At 46.3% G+C, this 24,903-nt stretch overlaps 1 protein-coding gene across 2 annotated transcripts in view; it reads right to left on the bottom strand.

Annotated features, from left to right (window-relative positions):
• Positions 1-24,903, bottom strand: part of LOC122936092 (cytochrome b5 reductase 4) — a 356,825-nt gene that overhangs the window by 159,856 nt on the left and 172,066 nt on the right. For both annotated transcript variants that reach the window (XM_044292106.1, XM_044292107.1), the window contains exon 9: positions 17,316-17,345. In XM_044292106.1, coding sequence (XP_044148041.1) covers positions 17,316-17,345 — 30 coding nt within the window. The remainder of the gene's footprint in view (positions 1-17,315; positions 17,346-24,903) is intronic.

The raw sequence follows: 24,903 nt of genomic DNA, 5'->3' as shown, positions 1-24,903 counted from the left end.
CAAAAAATAAAAAATTCTAGGAACTCACGGAATACCTTGGCGTGTTTTCTTTCCAAAATGGGGTCACTTGTGGGGTACTTAAACTGCCCTGGCATTTTAGGGGCCCAGATGTGTGAGAAGTAGTTTGAAATCAAAATGTGCAAAAAAAGCCCTGTGAAATCCTAAAGGTGCTCTTTGGAATGTGGGCCCCTTTGCCCACCTAGGCTGCAAAAAAGTGTCACACATGTGGTATCGCCGTACTCAGGAGAAGTTGGGCAATGTGGTTTGGGGTGTCATTTTACATATACCCATGCTGGGTGAGAGAAATATCTCGGCAAAAGACAACTTTTCCCATTTATTTTATACAAAGTTGGCATTTGACCGAGATATTTATCTCACCCAGCATGGGTATATGTAAAATGACACCCCAAAACACATTGCCCAACTTCTCCTGAGTACGGCGATACCACGTGTGACACTTTTTTGCAGCCAAGGTGGGCAAAGGGGCCCACATTCCAATGAGCACCTTTAGAATTTCACAGGGCATTTTTTACACATTTTTATTTCAAACTACTTCTCACGCATTAGGGCCCCTAAAAAGCCAGGGCAGTATAACTACCCGACAAGTGACCCCATTTTGGAAAGAAGACACCCCAAGGTATTTCGTGATGGGCACTGCGAGTTCATGGAAGTTTTTATTTTTTGTCACAAGTTAGTGGAATAAGAGACTTTGTAAGGAAATAAAAATAAAAAAAAATCATCATTTTCCGCTAACTTGTGACTCACTATGCCCATCAGCGAATACCTTAGGGTGTCTACTTTCCAAAATGGGGTCATTCGTGGGGTTTTTCTACTGTCTGGGCATTGTAGAACCTCAGGAAACATGACAGGTGCTCAGAAAGTCAGAGCTGCTTCAAAAAGCAGAAATTCACATTTTTGTACCATAGTTTGTAAACGCTATAACTTTACCCAAACCACTTTTTTTTTTTTACCCAAACATTTTTTTTTATCAAAGACATGTAGAACAATAAATTTAGAAAAATTTTTATATATAGATGTCGTTTTTTTTGAAAAATGTTACAACTGAAAGTGAAAAATTTCATTTTTTTGCAAAAATTTCGTTAAATTTCGATTAATAACAAAAAAAGTAAAAATGTCAGCAGCAATGAAATACCACCAATCGAAAGCTCTATTAGTGAGAAGAAAAGAAGGTAAAATTCATTTGGGTGGTAAGTTTCATGACTGAGCAATAAACGGTGAAAGTAGTGTAGTGCAGAATTGTAAAAAGTGGTCTGGTCATTAAGGGTGTTTAAGCTAGCCGGGCTGAGGTGGTTAAAGAGAACCCGTCACCAAAAAAATGCAATGCAGTCTGATAGCACCATGTTGCAGAGCAGGAAAAGCCAAGCAGATTGATATACATTTTTGTGGGGAAAATAATTAATATTCATATTTCATTTATACATTGGTTTTTCTACCTTCTGTAAAATGCATCGGTGCAGGAAGGAGGTGTTATCAGTGATTGATAGCATTGTGTGCACAGAGAGCTACCAGTCACTGATAACACCTCCATCCTGTACCGATGGGTATTCACAGGGCTGCAGATGTAAATGTAAAAATTACAAGTTTTACAGAATCTTTTCCCACAAAAATATATATCATATCATATATATCATATATCTGCTCAGCTTATCCTGCCCTATAACATGGTGCCTTCAGATTGCATTGCATTTTTGGTGACAGGATCTCTAAATAAAACCTTTCCAAATGAACAGAAAAAACTATTATTAAAGTTAGCAGTCTGGAAACATTTTTCAATCTCTGGAACTTGAAAGAAGCACAGCGGGGGGGGGGGAGAAGTCCTGGGATCAGTTGAAAATGAGTGGTGCAGAAGGCCTTAGGGTCCCTTTACACGTCCGCAATTTCGTTCAGCATTTTGCTTTCATTTCTATGGGGCCGCGTGATGTGCCCACACTTCCGGGTCCGCAATTCAGATCCCGAAAAACATAGAACATGTCCTATTCTTGTCCGCAAAGGACAAGAATAGGCATATTCTATTAGGGCCGGCGATGTGCGTTTCGCAAAATGTGAAACGCACATTGCCAGTTTCCGTGTTTTGCGGATCCGCAAAACACACACGGATGTGTGAATGGACCCTTAAACACCAAGCCGTGTGTAGCCATCCCAAAGTGAACTTTGTGAAAAGGGAGAAAGTGTTACGCTAGACTCTGAAATCATGGGTAAGAAGCAGCCATCTGAAAAAGTACCAGTCTGCTTAAAGGGGTTATCCCATGACTAATGTAAAAAATGAAAATCAGACATCATGTAGTACACGGCGATCTCTTTCTAACAAAGCTAGAACCAGCCCTGTACCTCACATGGATCCATAAATCTCCCCATTCATTGCTCTGCTAGATTTATATCAAGTTGACAGGTCAAGGGGAGTGTCTTTTCTGTTGCAGCTCAGGGGGCGTGTCCATGCTCTCCCTATCACAGCTCAGGAGGCAGATGAAAGATGAAACTGAGCATGTGCGGCCTTCTCAGTGAGCAGGTCAAAGAAATAAGAAAAATGCAAACAGTATGTGACCCTATAAAGATATATTTTCACTGAATAACTCACTGAATAAAAGTATTCAGATCCAGGTGCTGGTTTCAAAACTGTATAATACTTTACGTGGGACAACCCCTTTAGTATTTCTCCATATACCACTAAGGCTAGTGACAGGCGGCAGTAGTCACGTGTCATATACCTCAGCCTCACTACTGCAGTCTTGTATGCAAAGGACGGGAGGTGTGACGCAGAGAACAGTGCCAGAGAAACAGGTAAGTATATAATATTTTTTGTTTCATACTAAATGTACTTGCTTGGGGCTAAGTTTAATATAACTTAGAAAACACCTTTAAGCTGCAGTTGTTGCTGCTAACGGTGGCAAATCCAGGTAGTGGGTTTCAGGGCGTAGTGACTTTTAATCCAGAGTCAGATGTTAAAGGGGTTGTCCGGGATTAGGGACCATTGTTTAATAGCGTTGCACATACACACACTTTACATACACCCATGTCCTACCTTTTCAGCATGTTTCTAAGTACCCTTTTTACCCAAAACCTTTATGGCAGGAAGTAACTGATTTCTTTCAGTCAGTGACGTACCGGGTCCCTTGCAGAGGAGGAAAGCTTCCTCTTCCGCTGCTCCGGGAGCCCGGTGACATCACTGACAGCCTAATTAATTATTCAAAAGTCTAGGAGGGGCAGTAACTCTCCTGGCCAAGATTGCGCTAAGCTCCGCCCCTCCAATCCGGTGACGTCAATGTGAAATAAAGTGCCTCCCCTAAAATGCTCCACTCCTTTCTGCCCCTATTGTCCCATATATAACAAATGCCCCCCCACCGCGTCCGCTCCTTGTGGTGCAGATATTGATGGCAGCGGCTCAGGAACGGAGCCGCTGCCATCAGCAGAGAGCGTTAGCTGTAACTGTAACAGCTAACACTCTGTAACAGGTGCGCGGCATCCAGATCCATGTGGTTGAGAAGGAGGGAGCTCCCTCTCTCTTCCATCGCGCCCCTGCTGCTGCGATTGCAGCGGCCGATCGTCCTGGTTGCTATGGACCTAAGGCTAATCAGACCCTGATGTCTGATTAGCCTTAGTCAGGGCTCCAGATGGCGACCAAAATGCCACCAATGAAGAAAACTGACCTGTAATACAAATACAGTAGGCGGGTGCCGGAATCAAATAGCCGACACCCGACCTCTGTGACAGGGAGCTGCGATCATCTGCAGTTGAGTTAACCCTTCAGGTGCGGTACCTGAGGGGTTAACTGTCGCTGATCGCAGCTCCCTGTCACAAAGGTCGGGTGTCGGCTATTTGATTCCGGCACCCGCCTACTGTATTTGTATAAGAAACATTGGTGGCACAGTGCGCCCCCCCCCTCCCCCAGTATAATAAACATTGGTGGCACAGTGCGCCCCCCTCCCCCAGTATAATAAATATTGGTGGCGCAGTGGGAAGTGCCAATGAGGGTTAAAAAAAAATTAAAAAAATTAACTCACCTCCTCCAGTTGATCGAGTAGCTGCCGGTCTCCTGTTCATTCTTCAGGACCTGTGGTGAAGTCACTGAGCTCATCACATGGTCCATTACCATGGTGATGGATCATGTGATGTATCATGTGATGAGCACAGTGATGTCACCACAGGTCCTTTGACAGGTCCCGAAGAAAGAACAGGAGACGATCAATTGGAGGAGGTGAGTTAATTTTTATTTTATTTTTTTAACCCTCATTGGCACTGCTCACTGTGCCACCAATGTTCATTATATTGAGGGGGGCGCACTGCGCCACCAATGCTTATTATATTGAGGGGGGGGCGCACTGCGCCACCAATGCTTATTATATTGAGGGGGGGCGCACTGCGCCACCAATGTTTATTATATTGAGGGGGGGCGCACTGCGCCACCAATGCTTATTATATTGAGGGGGGGTGCACTGCGCCACCAATGTTTATTATATTGAGGGGGGCGCACTGCGCCACCAATGTTTATTATATTGAGGGGGGCGCACTGCGCCACCAATGCTTATTATATTGAGGGGGGGCGCACTGCGCCACCAATGCTTATTATATTGAGGGGCGGCGCACTGCGCCACCAATGTTTATTATATTGAGGGGGGCGCACTGCGCCAACAATGTTTATTATATTGAGGGGGGGCGCACTGCGCCACCGATGCTTATTATATTGAGGGGGGGGGGCGCACTGCGCCACCAATGTTTATTATATTGAGGGGGGCGCACCCCTTTACAAAATTTGAATTAGAAATAAAATAAAAATGGTCTTTTATCCGTTCATTTATTACATATAAAAAATTAAATGAATAAAAAAACCTACACATATTTGGTATTGCCTTGTCCGTAACAACAGGCTCCATAAATATATCACATTACACACCATGTCCGAAAAGCACCTTAAAAAAATATCATAAAAACTGTTTTTAAAAAAAGCCTTTTTTTTTTACCTAACATCACATAAAGTGCAGCAACAAGTGTTTAAAAAGGCGCATGGCCCCCAAAATAGTACTAATCAAACCGTCACCTCAACCCGCAAAAAATGAATCCCTAACTAAGACAATCGGTCAAAAAATTAAAAAAACGGTGGCTCTCAGACTATGGACACACTAAAACAATATTTTTTTGTTTCAAAGCTGCTATAATTGTGTAAAGCTCTCAGTCATGTTTAGGGATCTATATGTGAGCGTGGCCCTTATAGTGTGACGCTGTCAGCGATGTTTATGGATAGATGTGGGAGCATGGCCCTTATAGTGTAACGCTGTCAGCGATGTTTATGGATAGATGTGGGAGCGTGGCCCTTATAGTGTGACGCTGTCAGCGATGTTTATGGATAGATGTGTGAGCGTGGCCCTCATAGTGGGACGCTGTCAGCGATGTTTATGGATAGATGTGGGAGCGTGGCCCTTATAGTGTGACGCTGTCAGCGATGTTTATGGATAGATGTGTGAGCGTGGCCCTTATAGTGTGATGCTGTCAGCGATGTTTATGGATAGATGCGGGAGCGTGGCCCTTATAGTGTGACGCTGTCAGCGATGTTTATGGATAGATGCGGGAGCGTGGCCCTTATAGTTTGTTGCAGTCTGCTATCCCTAAGGTTGTATACCATAAGTAACTAGCACAAGCATAAAACTAAAAATGATCTACCATTGTGGAAAGATGGAGCTGCTCCCTGTGTGTTAGTTCACTGTCTGCAAACACTGAGCACATGACACGTGCAAGAAACGGAGCAAGGAGGAGTTTATGGGGGAGGAATATGTAAGAGGGGGGTGGATCTATGGAGGAGGCTGAATATGTATGAGGGGGGCGGATCTATGGAGGAGGCTGTATATGTATGAGGGGGGCGGATCTATGGAGGAGGCTGAATATGTATGAGGGGGGCGGATGCAGGGAGGTGATCTTACACTGTAGAAACCAGGAGCTGCTGATCTGCACTGGGAGCCACAATGCACTGCAGCAGGAAGTGATAGCATACATAAACAGATATGTACACAGTCTGCTGGGGACTGTAGGAGCCATGCAGCAGTGCAAAAGCTACCTAAAAACATCTTAGGAAGATAGATTTGGCTACTAAAAGTGAGTAAGCAGTTTAAAAAAAAAAAAATTGATCCCGGACAACCCCTTTAACCGCCTCCGGACCGCCTAACGCAGATGTGCGGTCCGGAGGCGGCAGCGCTGCGCAGACTGACGCATATACGCGTCATCTCGCGAGACGCGAGATGACGCGCTTTGCCGGCCCGCGCATGCGCAGTTCGGGCCGGCATTTCATCAAGGGGGGTCGCGTCATCAGCTTGCCAGACAATGATCGCGGCTGGCAAGCTGATGATTTTTAAAAAATCCAATGAGAAGCCAGATAACAGATCATATTAGTAAATATGATCTGTTATATGGCTACCCTGCTCCTCTGCTGGTCCTTTTCGTCGGTTGGATCCAGCAGAGGAGCAGGCTTCACAGTGAGTAGCACCAACAGTACACACTTAGCCCCAGATCACCCCCTGCACCCCAATTAACCCTTTGATCGCCCCTGTCAATCACTAGTGAAAGAAAAAAAGTGATCAGTGTAAACTGTCACTTTTTTTTTTCACTGGTATTGACCGTTAGGTTTTAGTATAGTTTAGGCCCCTTGGTTAGGTAGTTTAGGGATCGGTTAGCGCCCAGCCCACCGCACCGCAGTCACTGATTCGCTGATTAACGTATCGCTAATCAGCATTTGTACTTTTATAGTATCTGGAAGTGATCAAAACTGATCACGGCCAGATCTATAATAGTATTAGTGTCACTTTAGTTCGCCCTCCACCCAAAACGCAGTGTTTGCCCGATCAGGCCTGATCGGTCGCCCACACCCGCCCCACCGCAGTGACAAAAAAAAGGAGATTTTTGTATAACTTACCAGTTAAATCTCTTTCTCGCTCTTCCTTGGGGGACACAGACCTTGGGTATAGCTCAGCTCCCTAGGAGGCGTGACACTAAGTAAAACTGTTAAGCCCCTCCTCCATCAGCTATACCCTCAGCCTGGAGATAGAGGCTACCAGTTGCGTGTCCAAGTAGTGAAAGGATAACAACCAACAATGGAAACAACCAGCCAGCAACCCAACGGGGCGCCAGACCATAACCCCGTAACCAAACACAGAAGGGTGGGTGCTGTGTCCCCCAAGGAAGAGCGAGAAAGAGATTTAACTGGTAAGTTATACAAAAATCTCCTTTTCTCGCCCATTTTCCTTGGGGGACACAGACCTTGGGACGTTCAAGAGCAGTCCAAGAAGGGAGGGACCACAAACCCAAGGCGGACCACCACCGGAGCATCAGGAAACCGCTGCCTGCAAAACCAGGCGGCCCAAAGCAGCATCCGCTGATGCATGCGTATGCACTCTATAGAACCTTGTGAAAGTGTGCAGAGAGGACCAAGTGGCCGCTTTGCACAACTGTTCAGCCGAGGCCCGATGCCTCTGCGCCCAGGAAGCTCCGACTGCTCTGGTGGAATGAGCAGTGACGCTGAAAGGCGGAGCTCTACCCTTGGCTCGATAAGCCTCAGACACCGCCAGTTTAATGAAACGGGCAATAGCCACCTTGGAGACCGCCAAACCCTTGCGCGAACCCTCCGGAACCACAAACAGGGAGTCCGTGCGCCGAAAGGATCCGGTGACCTCCAGGTAAATCTTCAACGCCCTGACCACATCCAGACGGTGCAGTTCCCGTTCTCTGGGGTGGGAAGGAGAGGGACAGAGCGACGGAAGGACGATGTCCTCATTGATGTGAAAGGCGGAGACCACCTTTGGCAGGAAGGACGGGACAGGCCGAAGCACAACCTTATCCTGGTGGAAGATCAGGAAAGGTTCGGAGCAAGAAAGAGCCGCTAACTCCGACACCCGTCGGAGAGATGTGATGGCCACAAGAAAGATGACCTTGCAGGACAGAAGGCGAGGGGAGACCTCCCGTAAAGGCTCGAAGGGGGCTGATTGGAGCGCCGAGAGCACCACATTCAGGTCCCAGGATGGAACTGGAGGGCGGTACGGCGGAACAGAGTGAGCCACCCCTTGTAAGAAGGTCTTAATTGGCCCCAGAGGGGCCAGGGGACGCTGGAGAAGAATAGACAGCGCCGAAATCTGTCCCTTCAGAGAACTGAGGCTCAGCCCCAGGTCCAGACCCGACTGGAGGAAGGACAGGATCGTGGGAAGAGAAAACCGGAGAGGTGGGATGCTCCGGGACTCACAGAACCCCAGATAGGACCTCCAAACCCGATAGTAGATCCTAGAGGACACGGGCTTACGAGCACGGATCATGGTGCGGACTACGTCCGCGGAGAAACCCCGTCGCGTTAAGACGGCGGTCTCAATAGCCACGCCGTCAAACGTAGCGAGCCTAAATGCTCGTGGAAGATCGGTCCCTGAGAGAGAAGGTCTTCCCTGGAGGGCAGTGGCCACGGTGCGTCTGCCAACAGCAACATTAGGTCGGCGTACCAAGACCGGCGGGGCCAATCCGGGGCGATCAGAATCGCGGGAACGCCCTCTGCCGCGATCCTCCGAAGAACCCGTGGCAGGAGGGGGAAAGGAGGAAAGACGTACAGAAGGGAGAATTCGCGCCACGGAAGGACGAGCGCGTCGGCGCCGTACGCCTTCGGGTCCCGTGCCCTGGCCAGGTATCGGGGGACCTTGTGGTTGAATTTGGAAGCCATGAGGTCCACGTCGGGGCGACCCCAGCGAAGACAAAGGGCTTCGAACACCTCTGGGTGCAGGGACCATTCTCCCGGGTCGATGGTGGACCGGCTCAGGAAATCCGCCGCCCAGTTGTCCACCCCCGGGATGTAAATCGCGGATAAGGCCGGCACGTGCGCCTCCGCCCAGAGGAGAATGAGGGCCACCTCTTGCATCGCAGCAGCGCTGCGAGTGCCTCCCTGATGGTTTATGTATGCCACAGCCGTGGCATTGTCCGATTGGATCCGAACAGGGTGGCCCCTCAGTAGATGGGTCCAGTGTCTGAGGGACAGAAGAATCGCCCTCAGTTCCAGAATATTGATTGGAAGTCTGGACTCCGATAGAGACCAAACGCCCTGGACGGACCGGGGAGGGAAAACCCCCCCCCACCCCCGTAAGCTGGCATCGGTGGTAATCACCAGCCAGTTCAGTGGGAGGAAGGACCTCCCCCGTAGAGGGATATGCAACCACCAGCTGAGGGAAGCCCGAGCCAGGGGAGGCAGAAGAAAGGTCCTGTCCAGACTCCTCGGTGATTTGTCCCAGGCCGACAGAATTGCCCTCTGAAAGGTGCGGGATCGGAATTGTGCGAACGGCACCGCTTCGAAACAGGCAACCATCTTCCCCAACAACCGCATGCTGGATCTGAGGGAAGGGCGGTGATGACGGAGGAGACTGCGAACAGACCCGCAAAGGGCCAGACGCTTGTCCGACGGGAGGCGGACCTCCGCCAACTCCGTATCCAGGAGCATCCCCAGGAAGATCAGCCGTCTGGAGGGGGTAAGGGAAGACTTGGGGTGGTTGATGATCCAACCGAACCGCGTCAGGGTCTCCAGAGTGAGTCCCACACTGCCGGATGCCTGAGAGAAGGAGGGTGCCTTGACCAAGATGTCGTCCAAGTAAGGGAGAAGAAAAACACTTCTTGAACGCAGAAGGGCCAAGACAGGGGCCAGGACCTTGGTGAATACTCGAGGAGCCGTCGCCAGACCAAAGGGAAGGGCGACGAATTGGAAGTGATCGTCCCCCACTGCGAAGCACAGGAAGCGGTGATGACATGGAGCAACCGGAACGTGGAGATATGCATCCTGAACGTCGATTGAGGCCATGAAATCCCCTCTTTCCAGGGAGGCCACCGCGGACCTGAGAGACTCCATCCGGAATCTCTGCAGTCGGAGAAAACGGTTCAGGCGCTTTAGGTCCAAGATCGGTCGCACTGAGCCTTCCTTCTTGGGAACCACAAAGAGGTTCGAGTAGAACCCCCTGAACCTTTCCGTCGGAGGCACGGGGGCGACGACACCCTTGTCCGTTAGAGAGCGAATGGCCGTGAAGAAGGCGGCCGCTCGTACAGGATCCCGCGGAGGACGGGACCGGAAGAAACGGTCTGGCGGAATGGACGCAAATTCGATCTTGTATCCGCAAGATACAACCTCGAGCGCCCATGCGTCTGAGATGTGGGCCCGCCATACGTTCCTGAACAGTAGAAGGCGGCCCCCCACCCGGGTGGGTGGGGGCGCACCTTCAGGCAGAGGGCTGCTGGCCTGTGGGAGCCCGTGTGGGCTGGGGCTTGCGCCAGGTAGATTGCGTCCGAAAAAACGGCTTCTTGCGTCTATCCTGGGCTGGGCCAGAGGAAGAAGAACCGGCCGCGGGTCTAGACCCGGTGGGCTTGCGAAAGGACCGAAAACGGGACGAACCAGCGCGACCACGGGGGGCGCCCCTCGGCCTGGACTGGGGGAGGTGAGTACTCTTCCCACCCGTGGCCTCAGATATAAGTTCGTCCAGACGGGTTCCGAACAAGCGGGAACCCGTGAATGGTAGGCCAGCCAAAGAGCGTTTGGAAGCGGCGTCCGCCGCCCAAACCTTCAGCCAGAGTTCCCTCCTGACAGAAACTGCCAGGGCAGAGGAACGGGCAATGAGGGCACCCGCATCAAGAGAGGCCTCACAGACAAATTTTCCGGCCTGGACAATTAGTTGGGCTAAGGAACGGAGGTCCTGTAGAGGGACGTCCGACCCTAACTCCCGTTCCAGTTGCAAACCCCATTCAGAGACCGCTTTACCAGCCCAGGCGGAGGCAAAGACCGGTCTAAGGGCCGAACCAGAGGCAGTAAATATGGCCTTGGAGAGGGATTCCGTACGACGGTCCTCAGCAGACTGGAGGGAAGATCCGTCTTGTACAGGAATAGTAGTGCTTTTGGACAGGCGAGCCACGGGAGGATCAACCTTAGGCGGGGACGTCCACGTGGTCACAGAATCCGCTGGAAAGGGATAACAAATGTCCAGCTTTTTGGGTGTAACAAAGCGGACGTTAGGCCGGGTCCAAGCCTTGGACACCACAGAAGAAAAATCAGCGTGGATGGGAAAGACCTTGGAGGCCTGTCTGGGGCGAAGAAAGGACACGCCGGCCTGTTCAGAGCTGGGGGGGTCATCGTGTATGTGAAAGGTATCACGGATGCTAGTGATAAGATGCCCCACCGCGGACGCCAATTTGGACGGAAGCTCTGAGTCCATGTCCACGTCCGAATCCGCCAGTTCTCCCTCAGAAGGCGTATCCCTTTGAGAGGATAGACTTGACTGAGCTCGCACGCATGGCGGAGAGAGCGAAGCATCTGGAGAAGATGTGCGCTCAACCCTTGAACGTTTCTGAATATGCCGGGCCCTGGAAGATTCGCTGGGAGGCAGGGAATCAGTGGGGGCGGCAGAAACGGTAGTCCCAGCGGGTGCGACAGGGATTGTGGCAGCCTGCGGGAGAGGCGGTCTATCCACGAGACGGCCCACTACGTGTGTAAGGCTTTCCACCGCCTGAGACAGAGACCTAGCCCAGTCAGGGGGTTCAGAGGCACCGGGGGGCGCAGCGGAAAGCGGGCCCTGCACCGGGGCCTGACATGCAAGGCAATGCGGCTCAGATTGCCCACGCGGAAAAAGTTCCTTGCAGGCGGTACAGGCATGGTACCAGGGTTTGGGGGCACCCGTGGGATCTGACATGTTGACGTGCGTCCCAGAAACGCAATCTATGCACCAGGAGTCTCCCACGTGGCTCAGCTTCCAGAACGGAGTGAGGAAGCGCGGCAAAAACCTCAGCAGAGGCGCGGGAAGAAGCTCCGCCCCCTACACGTTTGAATGTCTCCTGTGAAGGAGAACGTAACTCCGCCCCCAATGACGCGCGCGCGCGCGAAAAAGAGCACGCCCCCTGCTGCCGTGACTCTCAGGTTTATGCAGGAGCGTGAGAAACGAAAACCTTTGTCCGTAGAATAAGGCCCGCAGGCCCAAGTGCGCGGCGATATGCAGGTGGGTGACCTCACCGAGCCTCCTCTGTCACAATGTCCCCCGCCGAGCCCGAACCGCCGATGTCGGGCCTAAGCCCCGCCCCCCGATCACGCACGGAGCGGCGGCGGCGGGGAGGGAGAAGGATGTCAGGAGAGTAATCCGGGCCCTATAAACAGCATGGGGAATCAGCTATTGGGGAGCGGAAGCAGCCGCAGATGGGGAGATCTACAGAGCGCTCAAATGACGACCACGGGTGCCCCCCCAAACCCAGTGCAAATAGGGACAGGATATGGGCTGGAAAAGCCATCTTACCTGTCTTCACCCTCAGTTCCTTCCAGCAGGGTCGCCCCTTCAGCTACTGGCACCGCAGTGGCAGGAAGCTGGGAGAGGGGCTTTGCGTGCGGGCGACCCCCTAGCTGGCGGGATGTAGGGGAGCCATTGCTGCCCAGATCCTCCTATTGCTTCTGTGGGGGAGGCAGCAGTGCAGATAGTTGGCACTGGCGCAGCTCACCCCGGGAGAGCAGAGAGGCCAATGCGTCTCTGGTATCCCTAGGAAAAAACAAAAATAAAATAACAAATTAGAGAAAAATTTACAACAAGGAGAAAACAGCCCTGCAGTAGCAGGGAGTGTCTTGCCTCCTTGGACACTAAGCTAAAACTGGTAGCCTCTATCTCCAGGCTGAGGGTATAGCTGATGGAGGAGGGGCTTAACAGTTTTACTTAGTGTCACGCCTCCTAGGGAGCTGAGCTATACCCAAGGTCTGTGTCCCCCAAGGAAAATGGGCGAGAAATTTTTTTTTTTGATCACTGCACATTCACTTTACACGCGCTGCGGCGATAAAAACCCCTAAATTTAGTTGCCCAAATTTCAAACAGGGGGTATTCTTCTGAAGAGGCCTACAGGCTTCTGACCCAGTCGGATGAGGAATGGGAACCCTCATCTGATGAATACGAACCTGTAGAAAGCAGTGGCTCTCTGACCCAAAGTTCGGACGAGGAGGCTGAGGTCCCTGATAGCACCAGGCGTACCCGGCCCCGTGTCGCTAGACCACAGGTTGCGCAGGATCCGCTTCAAGAGCAGCAGAGTGGGGCTGGCGCTGTCGGATTACGTGGTGAGGCATACACCAGCAGCGCAGCCCTCCCTGGACCTAGTACCAGCACTGCCGTACAACCTGGTGAAGTGGCGAGCACCAGAAGGGCAGTTGAAGCTGGTACGGTGGCACGTGTAGTAGTGACCCCGTCGCAGCCACCGCAAAGACGGGCCCGTAGAGACCCTAGAATCCCAGAGGTGCTGGCAAACCCCGATTGGCAGTCCCCAACTTCAGCCGCACCTGTAGTTCCCCCTTTCACTGCCCAGTTTGGAGTTCGGGTTGAGACAGCTCAGATCGGTTCGGCCCTGGGATTTTTTGAGCTGTTCTTGACTGCGGAGCTCTTAGACATAGTCGTGGCCGAAACAAACAGGTATGCCACACAATTTATAACCGCCAACCCGGGAAGCTATTATGCCCAGCCTTTCCGGTGGAAACCAGTCCAAGTTTCCGAAGTTAAAACTTTTCTGGGCCTTCTCCTCAACATGGGTCTAACTAAAAAGCATGAATTGCGGTCATATTGGTCCACGAACCCAATTCATCACATGCCCATGTTCTCTGCTGCTATGTCCAGGGCACGTTTTGAGGCCATCCTGCGTTTCCTGCACTTTAGCGACAACACCCGCTCCCGTCCCAGAGGCCACCCTGCTTTTGACCGGCTCCACAAAATTCGGCCCCTCATAGACCATTTCAACCTGAAATTTGCAGATTTGTATACCCCAGAGCAAAACATCTGCGTAGACGAGTCCCTGATACATTTTACCGGGCGCCTTGGCTTCAAACAATACATCCCAAGCAAGCGCGCCCGGTATGGGGTCAAATTGTATAAGCTCTGTGAAAGGGCCACAGGCTATACCCACAAATTTCGGATCTATGAGGGAAAAGATCAGACCCTGGAGCCAGTCGGTTGCCCTGACTACCTGGGGAGCAGTGGGAAGACAGTCTGGGACTTGGTGTCACCCTTATTTGGCAAGGGGTACCATCTTTATGTGGACAATTTCTACACAAGTGTGGCCCTCTTTAGGCATTTGTTTCTAGAACGGATTGGCGCCTGTGGCAATCGCGCGGGCTTCCCCCAACGGCTCGTTACCACCCGTCTTGCAAGGGGGCAGAGGGCCGCACTGTGTAACGAAGAACTGCTCGCGGTGAAATGGAGAGACAAGCGTGACGTTTACATGCTCTCCTCCATTCACGCAGACACGACAATACAAATTGAGCGAGCAACCCGTGTCATTGAAAAGCCCCTCTCAGTCCACGACTATAACCTTCACATGGGAGGGGTGGACTTCAATGACCAGATGTTTTCTCCGTATTTAGTTTCCCGCAGAACCAGACGCTGGTATAAGAAGGTGTCTGTATATTTAATTCAATTGGCTCTGTATAATAGTTTTGTTCTCTACAGTAAGGCTGGGAGAACTGGATCCTTCCTCAAATTTCAGGAAGAGATCATCAAGAACCTCCTGTACCCAGGAGGTTCCATGGCCCCATCCACCAGTGTAGTTAGCCGTCTACACGAGCGACATTTCCCCAATGTCGTTCCTGGTACCTCAACCCAACCGTCACCCCGAAAAAGATGTTGTGTCTGTAGCAGGAGTGGAATAAGGCGTGACACCCGCTATTTCTGTCCTGACCACCCTGCCCTATGCTGGGTGTACCACACACAGGTACACCTAGCATAGGGATCACATCTCACCAGGACAGGCACACAGGGCTATTAGGGCCCATTCACTCACAGCTGCTGCAAACGTCTCCTTTCACTTGGGACAAAGTGCATAATGCACTTCACCACATCTTTGGGCGATTTGCGCTTTGCACACTGACCCATGGGGAAGGAGAGGTTTGTTCTATAAAGGTTAAAAATAAAAAAAATAAAAAAACACCAGTAAGCAAAAAGGTTAATGTTTAGTTCAAAAAGTTAAAGTTTATATATTCTGTTCGAAAGTTAATAAAATTATTGCGTTGCGGTCTGGTTTTTTCATATTTTTTTTTTTACCTTCCAGGTGGACCAACTGATCGACTAGCTGCAGCACTGATGTGCATTCTGACAGAAGCATTGCGCTGCTGTCAGATTACACGCAAGTCGGTGTATGCGGCGCTGCAAGACGAGATTTCTACTCTGCAGTAAAAGATACGTTTGCCAAGGCATACGAGCTGAGGAGGAGGCGGCGTTCCTATGCTTTGGCAAACACTTTGTATATAAAAAAAAAAAAAAAACAACAACCCGGCAATAATTTATTCATCCACATCGATTGATGTGAATGGAGAAATCTGGTTTGCCAGGGCATACGAGCTAAGTGGGTATGGATGTTGGGCGGAGCTCCTATGTCCTGGCAGATGCCTTTCCCCTCCTTTTTTTTTTTTGGCAGAGATTTTTTCATCCACATTGATCGATGCGAATGAAGAAATCTGTGCCGTTCATTTTTTTCTTTCAGCCCAGAGGCTGAACGGAAAAAAAAATCTCATTACCTGTATGCTCAATATAAGGAGAATAGCAGAAACTCCTAATGCTGGCCATACATGTAATGATTGCGGAGACCCTCAAATGCCAGGGCAGTACAAACACCCCACAACTGACCCCATTTTGGAAAGAAGACACCCCAAGGTATTCGCTGAGGGGCATATTGAGTCCATGAAAGATTTCAATTTTTGTCCTAAGTTAGCGGAAAGTGAGACTTTGTGAGAAAAAATAAAATAAAAATCAATTTCCGCTAACTTATGCCAAAAAAATTAATTTCTATGAACTTGCCAGGCCCCTCATTGAATACCTTGGGGTGTCTTCTTTCCAAAGTGGGGTCACATGTGGGGTATTTATACTGCCCTGGCTTTTTAGGGGCCCTAAAGCGTGAGAAGAAGTATGGGATCCAAATGTCTAAAAATGCCCTCCTAAAAGGAATTTGGGCACCTTTGCCCACCTTGGCTGCAAAAAAGTGTCACACATCTGGTATCGCCGTACTCAGGAGAAGTTGGGGAATGTGTTTTGGGGTGTCATTTTACATATACCCATGCTGGGTGAGAAAAATATCTTGGTCAAATGCCAACTTTGTATAAAAAAATTGGAAAAGTTGTCTTTTGACAAGATATTTCTCTCACCCAGCATGGGTATATGTAAAATGACACGCCAAAACACATTCCCCAACTTCTCCTGAGTACGGCGATACCAGATGTGTGACACTTTTTTGCAGCCTAGGTGGGCAAAGGGACCCACATTCCAAAGTTCACCTTTCGGATTTCACCGGTCATTTTTTACAGATTTTGATTGCAAACTACTTCTCACACATATGGGCCCCTAAATTGCCAGGGCAGTATAACTATGCCACAAGTGACCCCATTTTGGAAAGAAGACACCCCAAGGTATTCCGTGAGGGGCATGGCGAGTTCCTAGAATTTTTTATTTTTTGTCGCAAGTTAGTGGAATATGAGACTTTGTAAGAAAAAATAAAATAAAAAATAAAATCATCATTTTCCGCTAACTTGTGACAAAAAATAAAAAGTTCTATGAACTCACTATGCCCATCAGCGAATATCTTAGGGTGTCTACTTTCCGAAATGGGGTCATTTGTGGGTTTTTTCTACTGTCTGGGCATTGTAGAACCTCAGGAAACATGCCAGGTGCTCAGAAAGTCAGAGCTGCTTCAAAAAGAGGAAATTCACATTTTTGTACCATAGTTTGTAAACGCTATAACTTTTACCCAAACCATTTTTTTTTTTTTTTGCCCAAACATTTTTTTTTTTTTTATCAAAGACATGTAGAACAATAAATTTAGCGAAATTTTTTTATATGGATGTCGTTCTTTTTGCAAAATTTTACAGCTGAAAGTGAAAAATTACATTTTTTGCAAAAAAATCGTTACATTTTGATTAATAACAAAAAAAGTAAAAATGTCAGCAGCAATGAAATACCACCAAATGAAAGCTCTATTAGTGAGAAGAAAAGGAGGTAAAATTTATTTGGGTGGTAAGTTGCATGACCGAGCGATAAACGGTAAAAGTAGTGTAGTGCAGAAGTGTAAAAAGTGGCCTGGTCATTAAGGGGGTTTCAGCTAGCGGGGTTGAAGTGGTTAATGTATCTATTTCCACAATTTTCATTTTACATGACTGAGACAAACAAGAACACAAAAATCAAATAACAAATAGGAACCAACATTGTATGACGAGTGAATGCCAATTAAATTTCTTGTACATTATTGTGTTGTTTCACAATTGAGACTAATCAAAAACAACAGAAGATCTATATAGAAACATGTTCTCTTACCTTCAAAGTCCTCTACCGTGTGGCTCAATTCTAAAAAAACAAAAAAATATGCATTGTAGAAGTAATAAGTGTAACAGAAAAAAGTTACATATTTCTACAGTATATACAGTTATTAATTGTGTACATTTTACACATATTTAGGAAGACACAGATTATATGTATAATAATACAAACTAGAAAGTAGTAGCTATAGTGACCCCCACAAGTTTATTCTGAGCTTCTGGGGCCACACTTAAAAATTAGATAACCCGAAATACTCTATCCTCAAAAAGTAAGTGTGCAGTTAGAAAACTGCTTTAATAGACAAATAAAAGCCTAATTAGCCATGGCTGAAACTACAAAAGTACGTGCAAACGAATGCTATATGCACTATATAAATTCATATGAGATACACAGCAAAAATTGTAATCAAAATTATTTGGGCTAATCCATCACGGTAAGGTGACCTCTTTCTGGATGGGAACCTACTCTATACAGTGCAGCATATAGCTGTAGTTTCCTCTCCTCCATGAAATTATTGGAGGCCTGATGGCACAGAGAGAGGTAACATATAGAGCAAACACTGTATACATATGGACCCTGTTCTCTCTCTCTGAATTAATTATAGGCTGGTTGGCACAGAGCGAGGTAACATATAGAGTAGGTTCCCATCCAGAAAGATGGTCACCTTGTCATGGTGGAAAGGCACAAATAATTTTGCTGTAAAGGACAATCATGGAAAAAGAGTATGATTTTGAACAGTATGCTATTACTTGTGAGAGCAACCTGACTGACCTAAGATGTCATAGATTAAAGAACATTTACAGAATAATGGGCATGAAGGTAATGAAAACAATACATTGGATGTATCCTTTCATTATTACTTCAGAAAGACACACAAAACCAAGAAAATTATGAAGGTTTCAAATATTGTTGGAAGTGTGCTAGAGTCACTAACACCATGTTCAGCACAGTATACTTTTACAAATAATGATTTGTCAGAACAGAAAAAATAATATGTTATTTTGAGCAGCCGTTGTGCCCAGTTAGCATTAAAAATAACTGCATGCAGGACTTCTTTAAAAATAATTGATCATTGATCGAAGTTGGTGTAAATAAAAACTGGCTTAGTAACCAATCAGATTCCACCTTTAATTTTTCATTGCTCCTTTGGAAAATGAAAGATGGGATCTGATTGGCTGCTATAGGAAACTAAGCCAGTTTTCTTTTACAACAGTTTTGATAGATCTGCCCCAATATGTAGGCAGCATATTACAGATAGGGCTGACCTTTCACTTGCTGTCTAGGTATACCTAAAAAGTGTAAAACCAAGAGATCAAAAAGTCATATACACCACAAAATAGCACCAAACAGTCACCTTATCCTTCAAAAAATGGGCCCCTACATAAGGCAATCCCCCCAAAAAGAATATATAATATAGAGAAAAAAAAAAAAAATGGTGCCAAAAAAGCAATTTCTTGTCACCTTACATCACAAAAAGTGCAATACCAAGCGATCAAAAAGTCATATGCACGCCAAAATAGTCACCTCATGGTGCAAAAAATGAGCCCCTATATAAGACAATAGCCCCCCAAAGAAATATGGCTTTTAGAAAATGGAGACATTAAAACATTATTTTCTTTTGTTTAAAAAATGCTTTTATTGTGTAAAACTAAAATAAATTTAAAAAGTATACATGTTGGGCATTCCCACGTCCGTAACGACCTGCTCTATAAAAATATCACATGACCTATCCCCTACGGTGAACGTCGTAACAAATAAATGAATAAAAACTGTACTAAAACAACCAATTTTTTGGTCACATAGCCCCATACAGTGTAATATTGAATGATCCAAAAAATCATATGTACCCAAAAATGGTACCATTAAAAACATCAACTCTTCCTGCAAAAGACAAATCGGCAGAAAAATTTAAAAAATATGGCTTTCAGAAAATGGAGACACAAAAACATACGGTAGTTTTTTCAAAAATGCTTTATTATGTAAAACTTAAAGAAACAAAAAAACATATTTGATATTGTCACGTCCCTAACAACCTGCCCTATAAAAATAACACATGATCTAACCTGTTAGATGAACATTGTAAAAAACAAAAACTAAAAACTGTGCCAGCTATTTTCTGGTTACCTTGCCTCACAAAAAGTGTAATATATGCACCCCAAAATAGTATCAATAAAACTGTCACCTTATCCCGTTGTTTCCAAAATGGGGTCACTTTTTGGGAGTTTCTAATGTAGGGTGCATCAGGGGGGCTTCAAATGGGACATGGTGTCTAAAAACCAGTCTAGCAAAATCTGCCTACCAAAAACCATATGACGCTCCTTTTCTTCTGCGCCCTGCCGTGTGCACTTACAGCAGTTTACCACCACATATAGGTTGTTTATTAAAATGAAAAATCTGCCCAAAAATGTGAATTTTAGAAATTTCATCTCCATTTTCCTTTAATTCTCATGGAATACCTAAAGGGTTAACAAAGTTTGTAAAATCAATTTTGAATACCTTGAGGGGTGTAGTTTCTAAAATGGGGTAATTTATGGGTGGTTTCTACTATGTAAGACTCACAAGTGACTTCATAACTGAACTGGTCCTTAAAAGTGGGTTTTAGAATTGCTTCTAAAATTCTAAGCCTTTTTAACATCCTAAAAAATTTAAATTAATTTAAATTAAATTAAAAAATTTCAACATGATGCCAACATTATGTAGACGTATGGGAATGTTAAGTAATACATATTTTACAAGCTATCATTGTTTTTAAAAGCAGAGAAATTGACATTTTGAAAATTGCTAATTTTTCCAAATTTTTTATATATTTGGGATTTTTCATAAATAAAGGTGAAATATATTGACTAAAATTTAGTCTTTGACTGTCATGAAGTACAGTGTGTCACAAGAAAACAATCTCAGAATGGCTTGGATAAGCAAAAGTGTTCCAAAGTTGTTAACACATAACAAAAAATAGCCTGGGCAGGAAGGTGAAAACTGGCCCGGGATAGAAGGGGTTAAAGGGGCTGTCTGGCCATATATATTGATGACCTATCGTCAGGATAAGTCATCAATATCAGATCGGTGGGGGTCTGACTTCCAGAAACCCAGCTGATTAGTTGTTTGAAGAGGAGGCGGCACTCCTTCCTGTTCATTACACTGCACTTCATCTCAGCATCCGTAAGAGCAATGGTACAGGATCAATTGGCCAGAGAGACTCTTTATCGGACTCTCCACAAGACTCTTCTTCACAAGTCGGTGGCCATATTGGGCAAAGGCCGCAGACTACAGAGTGCGCTCCGCCTGGACTGTCTAGGCAACACAGTCCACAAACTGTCGAAGAGCCAGACGAAAGATCATCTTTTCCTACTTGGTGTCAGCCCTTTACAGAGTGATGAGGGGGGAGTTGCAGACAGCGATGAGGAGAAAGCAAAGATATAAAAAAAAAAAAAAAGTTCCACTGTATTCACTGAGGAAAAGTCAGATGAAATGCAGAATGTAAAAGTAAATTCCCCATTAAAAGTGCCCTGTCTGACCCAGGAAGAAGTACAGCGCCGTCTTAAAAAGATTAAAATAGTCAAATTGATGGGATCAGATGGCATACACCCCCATTTAGAGAATTACGTAATGTCATAACCAGACCCTAATTTCTAATATTTAAGGACACTATACTGACAGAGAATGGTCCACAGGATTGGCGCATAGCAAATGTGGTGCCAATATTTAAAAAGGGTCCAAAAAAAGAGCCCAGAAACTATAGGTCGGTAAGTTTAACATGTGTCGTGGGTAAACTGTTTGAAGGTTTTGTAATAGATGCTATCTTGGAGTACCTCAATGAAAATACGCAAATAACGCCATATCAGCATGGCTTCATGAGGGATTGGTCATGTCAAACAAATTAAATCAGTTTCTATGAGGAGGTAAGTTCTAGAAATGACAGCTGCGAATCAATGGATGTCGTGTATCTTGACTTCTCCAAAGCATTTGACACTGTACCACATAAAAGGTTAGCATATAAAATGAGAATGCTCGGACTGGGAGAAAACGTCTGTAAGTGGGTAAGTAACTGGCTCAGTGATAGAAAACAGAGGGTGGTTATTAATGGTACACACTCAGATTGGGGTCACTGTCACTAGTGGAGTACCTCAGGGGTCAGTATTGGGCCCTATTCTCTTCAATATATTTATTAATGATCTTGTAGAAGGCTTTCACAGTAAAATAAAAATTTTTGCAGATGACACTAAACTGTGTAAAATAATTAACACTGAAAAGGACAGTATACTACTACAGAGGGATCTGGATAGATTGGAGGCTTGGGCAGATAAGTGGCAGATGAGGTTTAACACTGACAAATGTAAAGTTATGCACATGGGAAGGAATAATTCAAGTCACCCGTACATTCTAAATGGTAAAACACTGGGTAACACTGACATGGAAAAGGACCTAGGAATTTTAGTGAACAGCAAACTAAGCTGTAAAAACCAGTGTCAGGCAGCTGCTGCCAAGGCAAATAAGATAATGGGTTGTATCAAAAGGGGCATAGATGCCCATGATGAGAACATAGTCCTGCCACTTTACAAATCACTAGTCAGACCACACATAGAGTAATGTGTACAGTTCTGCGCTCCTGTGAACAAGGCTGACATAGCAGAGCTGGAGAGGATCCAGATGAGGGCAACTAAAGTAATAACTGGAATAAGTCATAACTGGAATACAGTACCCTGAAAGATGATCAAAATTAGAGTTATTCACTTTAGAAAAAAGATGACTGAGGGGAGATCTAATTACTATGTATAAATATATCAGGGGTCAGTACAGAGATCTCTCCCATCATCTATTTATCCCCAGGACGGTGACTGTGACGAGGGGACAGCCTCTGCGTCTGGAGGAAAGAAGGTTTGTACACAAACATAGAAGAGGATTCTTTACGGTAAGAGCAGTGAGACTATGGAACTCTCTGCCTGCGGAGGTGGTGATGGTGAGTTCACTAAACGAGTTCAAGAGGGGCCTGGATGTATTTCTGGAGTGTAATAATATTACAGGCTATAGCTACTAGAGAGGGGTCGTTGATCCAGGGAGTTAGTCTGATTGCCTGATTGGAGTCGGGAAGGAATTTTTTTTGAAGTGAGGAGAATTGGCTTCTACCTCACAGTTTATATATTTTTTTGCATTCCTCTAGATCAACTCGCAGGATAACAGGCCGAACTGGATGGGCAGATGTCTTTTTTCAGGCTTATAAACTATATTACTGCTGATTCCGATCTTTCTACTATGTTTGACAACTTGCCTGCGTCTGAGAAGACCGTAACCGAACTCTCTCTCAAAATGATGCTACAGGCACTCACACAATCCTTACATGAAACAATAAGGCAGCTTATACCACGATCAGTGAGAGAAGTGAGAGACTCGAGTTAGCCATGTAGAAACTGGAATGGGGGAATTGGTTTCCTCACACAATGACTTAATTGATGCACACTATGGCTTGGAGAGTGAGATCAAGCTTTTACAAACAAAAATGGCTGACCTGGAAGATTGGTCGCGCCCTAACAATGTGAAATTGAAGCGAGTGCCTGAATCCATAATGCCAGACGACCTCCCTGCGTATTTACAGTCTATTAATAAAACTCTTCGGCCACACTGCACGCCAGCCGATCTTCTAATAGATAGGATACACAGAGTGGCGAAGCCTAAACAGCTTGCTGACTCAGTGCCAAGGGATGTACTTGCCCGAGTCCACTTCTTCCTCATTCAAGAGCAACTATTGCAGGAGGAGCAACTACTTCATATCACATGGTTACGCTTTATTCAGATTTGTCTGCTGCAACTCTACAACCACGCAGAGAATTTGCACCTATCACTTCTACACTAAAGGAACATCAAATCATATACCGCTGGGGGTTCCCTACACTTTTGCTTGTCGAGTACGACAATGTTTTCCATGTGAGCCTCCCTCCTCCACAAATGGCAGATCAAGATCTCTTCAGCTTTACAGCGAAAATCTCCTCCTGCACGTACCACCGTGGACCTGCAAACAGTTTCACACCGACTTTGTTAATTGGCAAAGTTAGTTTATCTTTCAGGTGCTGTTCAGCATGTTTATGATCCAGCTTAAACTAAACTCCCCCCCCCCACACACTCTTAAAGGATGGCTATTAGAAAGAGGAACACACGCCATCTGGCCTACAGGACAAGTTTGGAAAACCTTTTATCTCTTTGGAAGAAGGGTTACCTTGTGTTTGATTCACTGGTTGTGTTAGGGTACTTTCACACTTACGGCAGAGGATTCCAGCAGGCAGTTCTAAAGTCTGGAACCGCCTGGCGGATCCGTCAAAACTTATGCAAACTGATGGCATTTGTCAGATGGATCAGGATCCTGATCCGTTTGACAAATGAATTGAAATGCCGGATCCGTCTCTCCGGTGTCATCCAGGAAAAAAGGATTCGGCATAAAAATACTGATTCGTTTTGCAGGAACTCTCGGGGCCGGATCCGGCATTAATGCATGTCAATGGGAAAAAATGTCGGATCCGGCATTCCGGCAAGTGTTCTGGAATTTTGGACAGAGATAAAACGGCAGCATACTGCGGTATTATCTCCGTCCTGAAAAGACAAAAAGACTGAACTGAAGACATCCTGATGCATCCTGAACGGATTGCTCTCCACTTAGAATGCATGGGGATAAAACTGATCAGTTATTTTCCGGTATTGAGCCCCTAGGACGGAACTCAGCGCCGGAAAAGAATAACGCTAGTGTGAAAGTACCCTTAAAAAAGCTTTCTTTTTGATGCTCCAGTTGGGAGTTCATTGTTTAGCCAGGCTTTTATGATTTTCTATGCTAGTGTCGCAGGTCAAGAAATGGAAGACGGTATGGGACTGGATATACTGGAAACTTCACTATTTAATCATCCCTTTAAGGAGTTACAATGGTACTACGTATCGCTTCTTTAAACGTAAATGGGCTTAATAGCCCTCACAAAAGAGTACAAATGTGGTCAGAAGTTCAAAATCTAAAATGTGATATCTTTTGTGCTCAGGAAACCCACATTGTCTCTAAACACCATAGTTTCCTAGACATATTCTAGTCCCGTTACATCTCTAAATCCACAGGGGTTCTTATACTGATCAAAAATACTGTGGCCTTCCAGCGTATTGATAGCCAAGGTAGATATGGAGTATTAGTATGTTCTATTAATAATGCTATCTACACCCTGGCAGCGGTTTACACTCCGAACAAAAGACAGCTAAGGTTTTGCAAAAAGGTACTTAAACTACTCCACACCGTAAAGCAAGGCAACGCCTCATTATTGGGGACTTTAATTGTGTTTTGAATCCTGAACTAGACAACACAAACCGTCCCAATGTACCCCTGCCTCATCTATATGCAGCCCATGCACCAGAAAAATCTATTCTACAGCAGATAAGGCTTATATTACACTTGCAGATCATCTAGGGAATTGTTGGGAAGGAGACATTCCTTCCCAGCAATCGCCAGCGGATAAGACCACCACTACTAATACATGCAGCGATCTGCAAATGTCACACATCTTAAAGAGGACCTGTCACCTCTCCTAACATGCATTCCCTATGCATTGATTGTGATGATTCT

The sequence above is a fragment of the Bufo gargarizans genome, chromosome 4, assembly GCF_014858855.1.
Source record: "Bufo gargarizans isolate SCDJY-AF-19 chromosome 4, ASM1485885v1, whole genome shotgun sequence".
NCBI lineage: Eukaryota > Metazoa > Chordata > Amphibia > Anura > Bufonidae > Bufo > Bufo gargarizans.
Note: the sequence above shows the minus strand (reverse complement) of the source record. Positions and strands in the feature narration are given on the sequence as shown.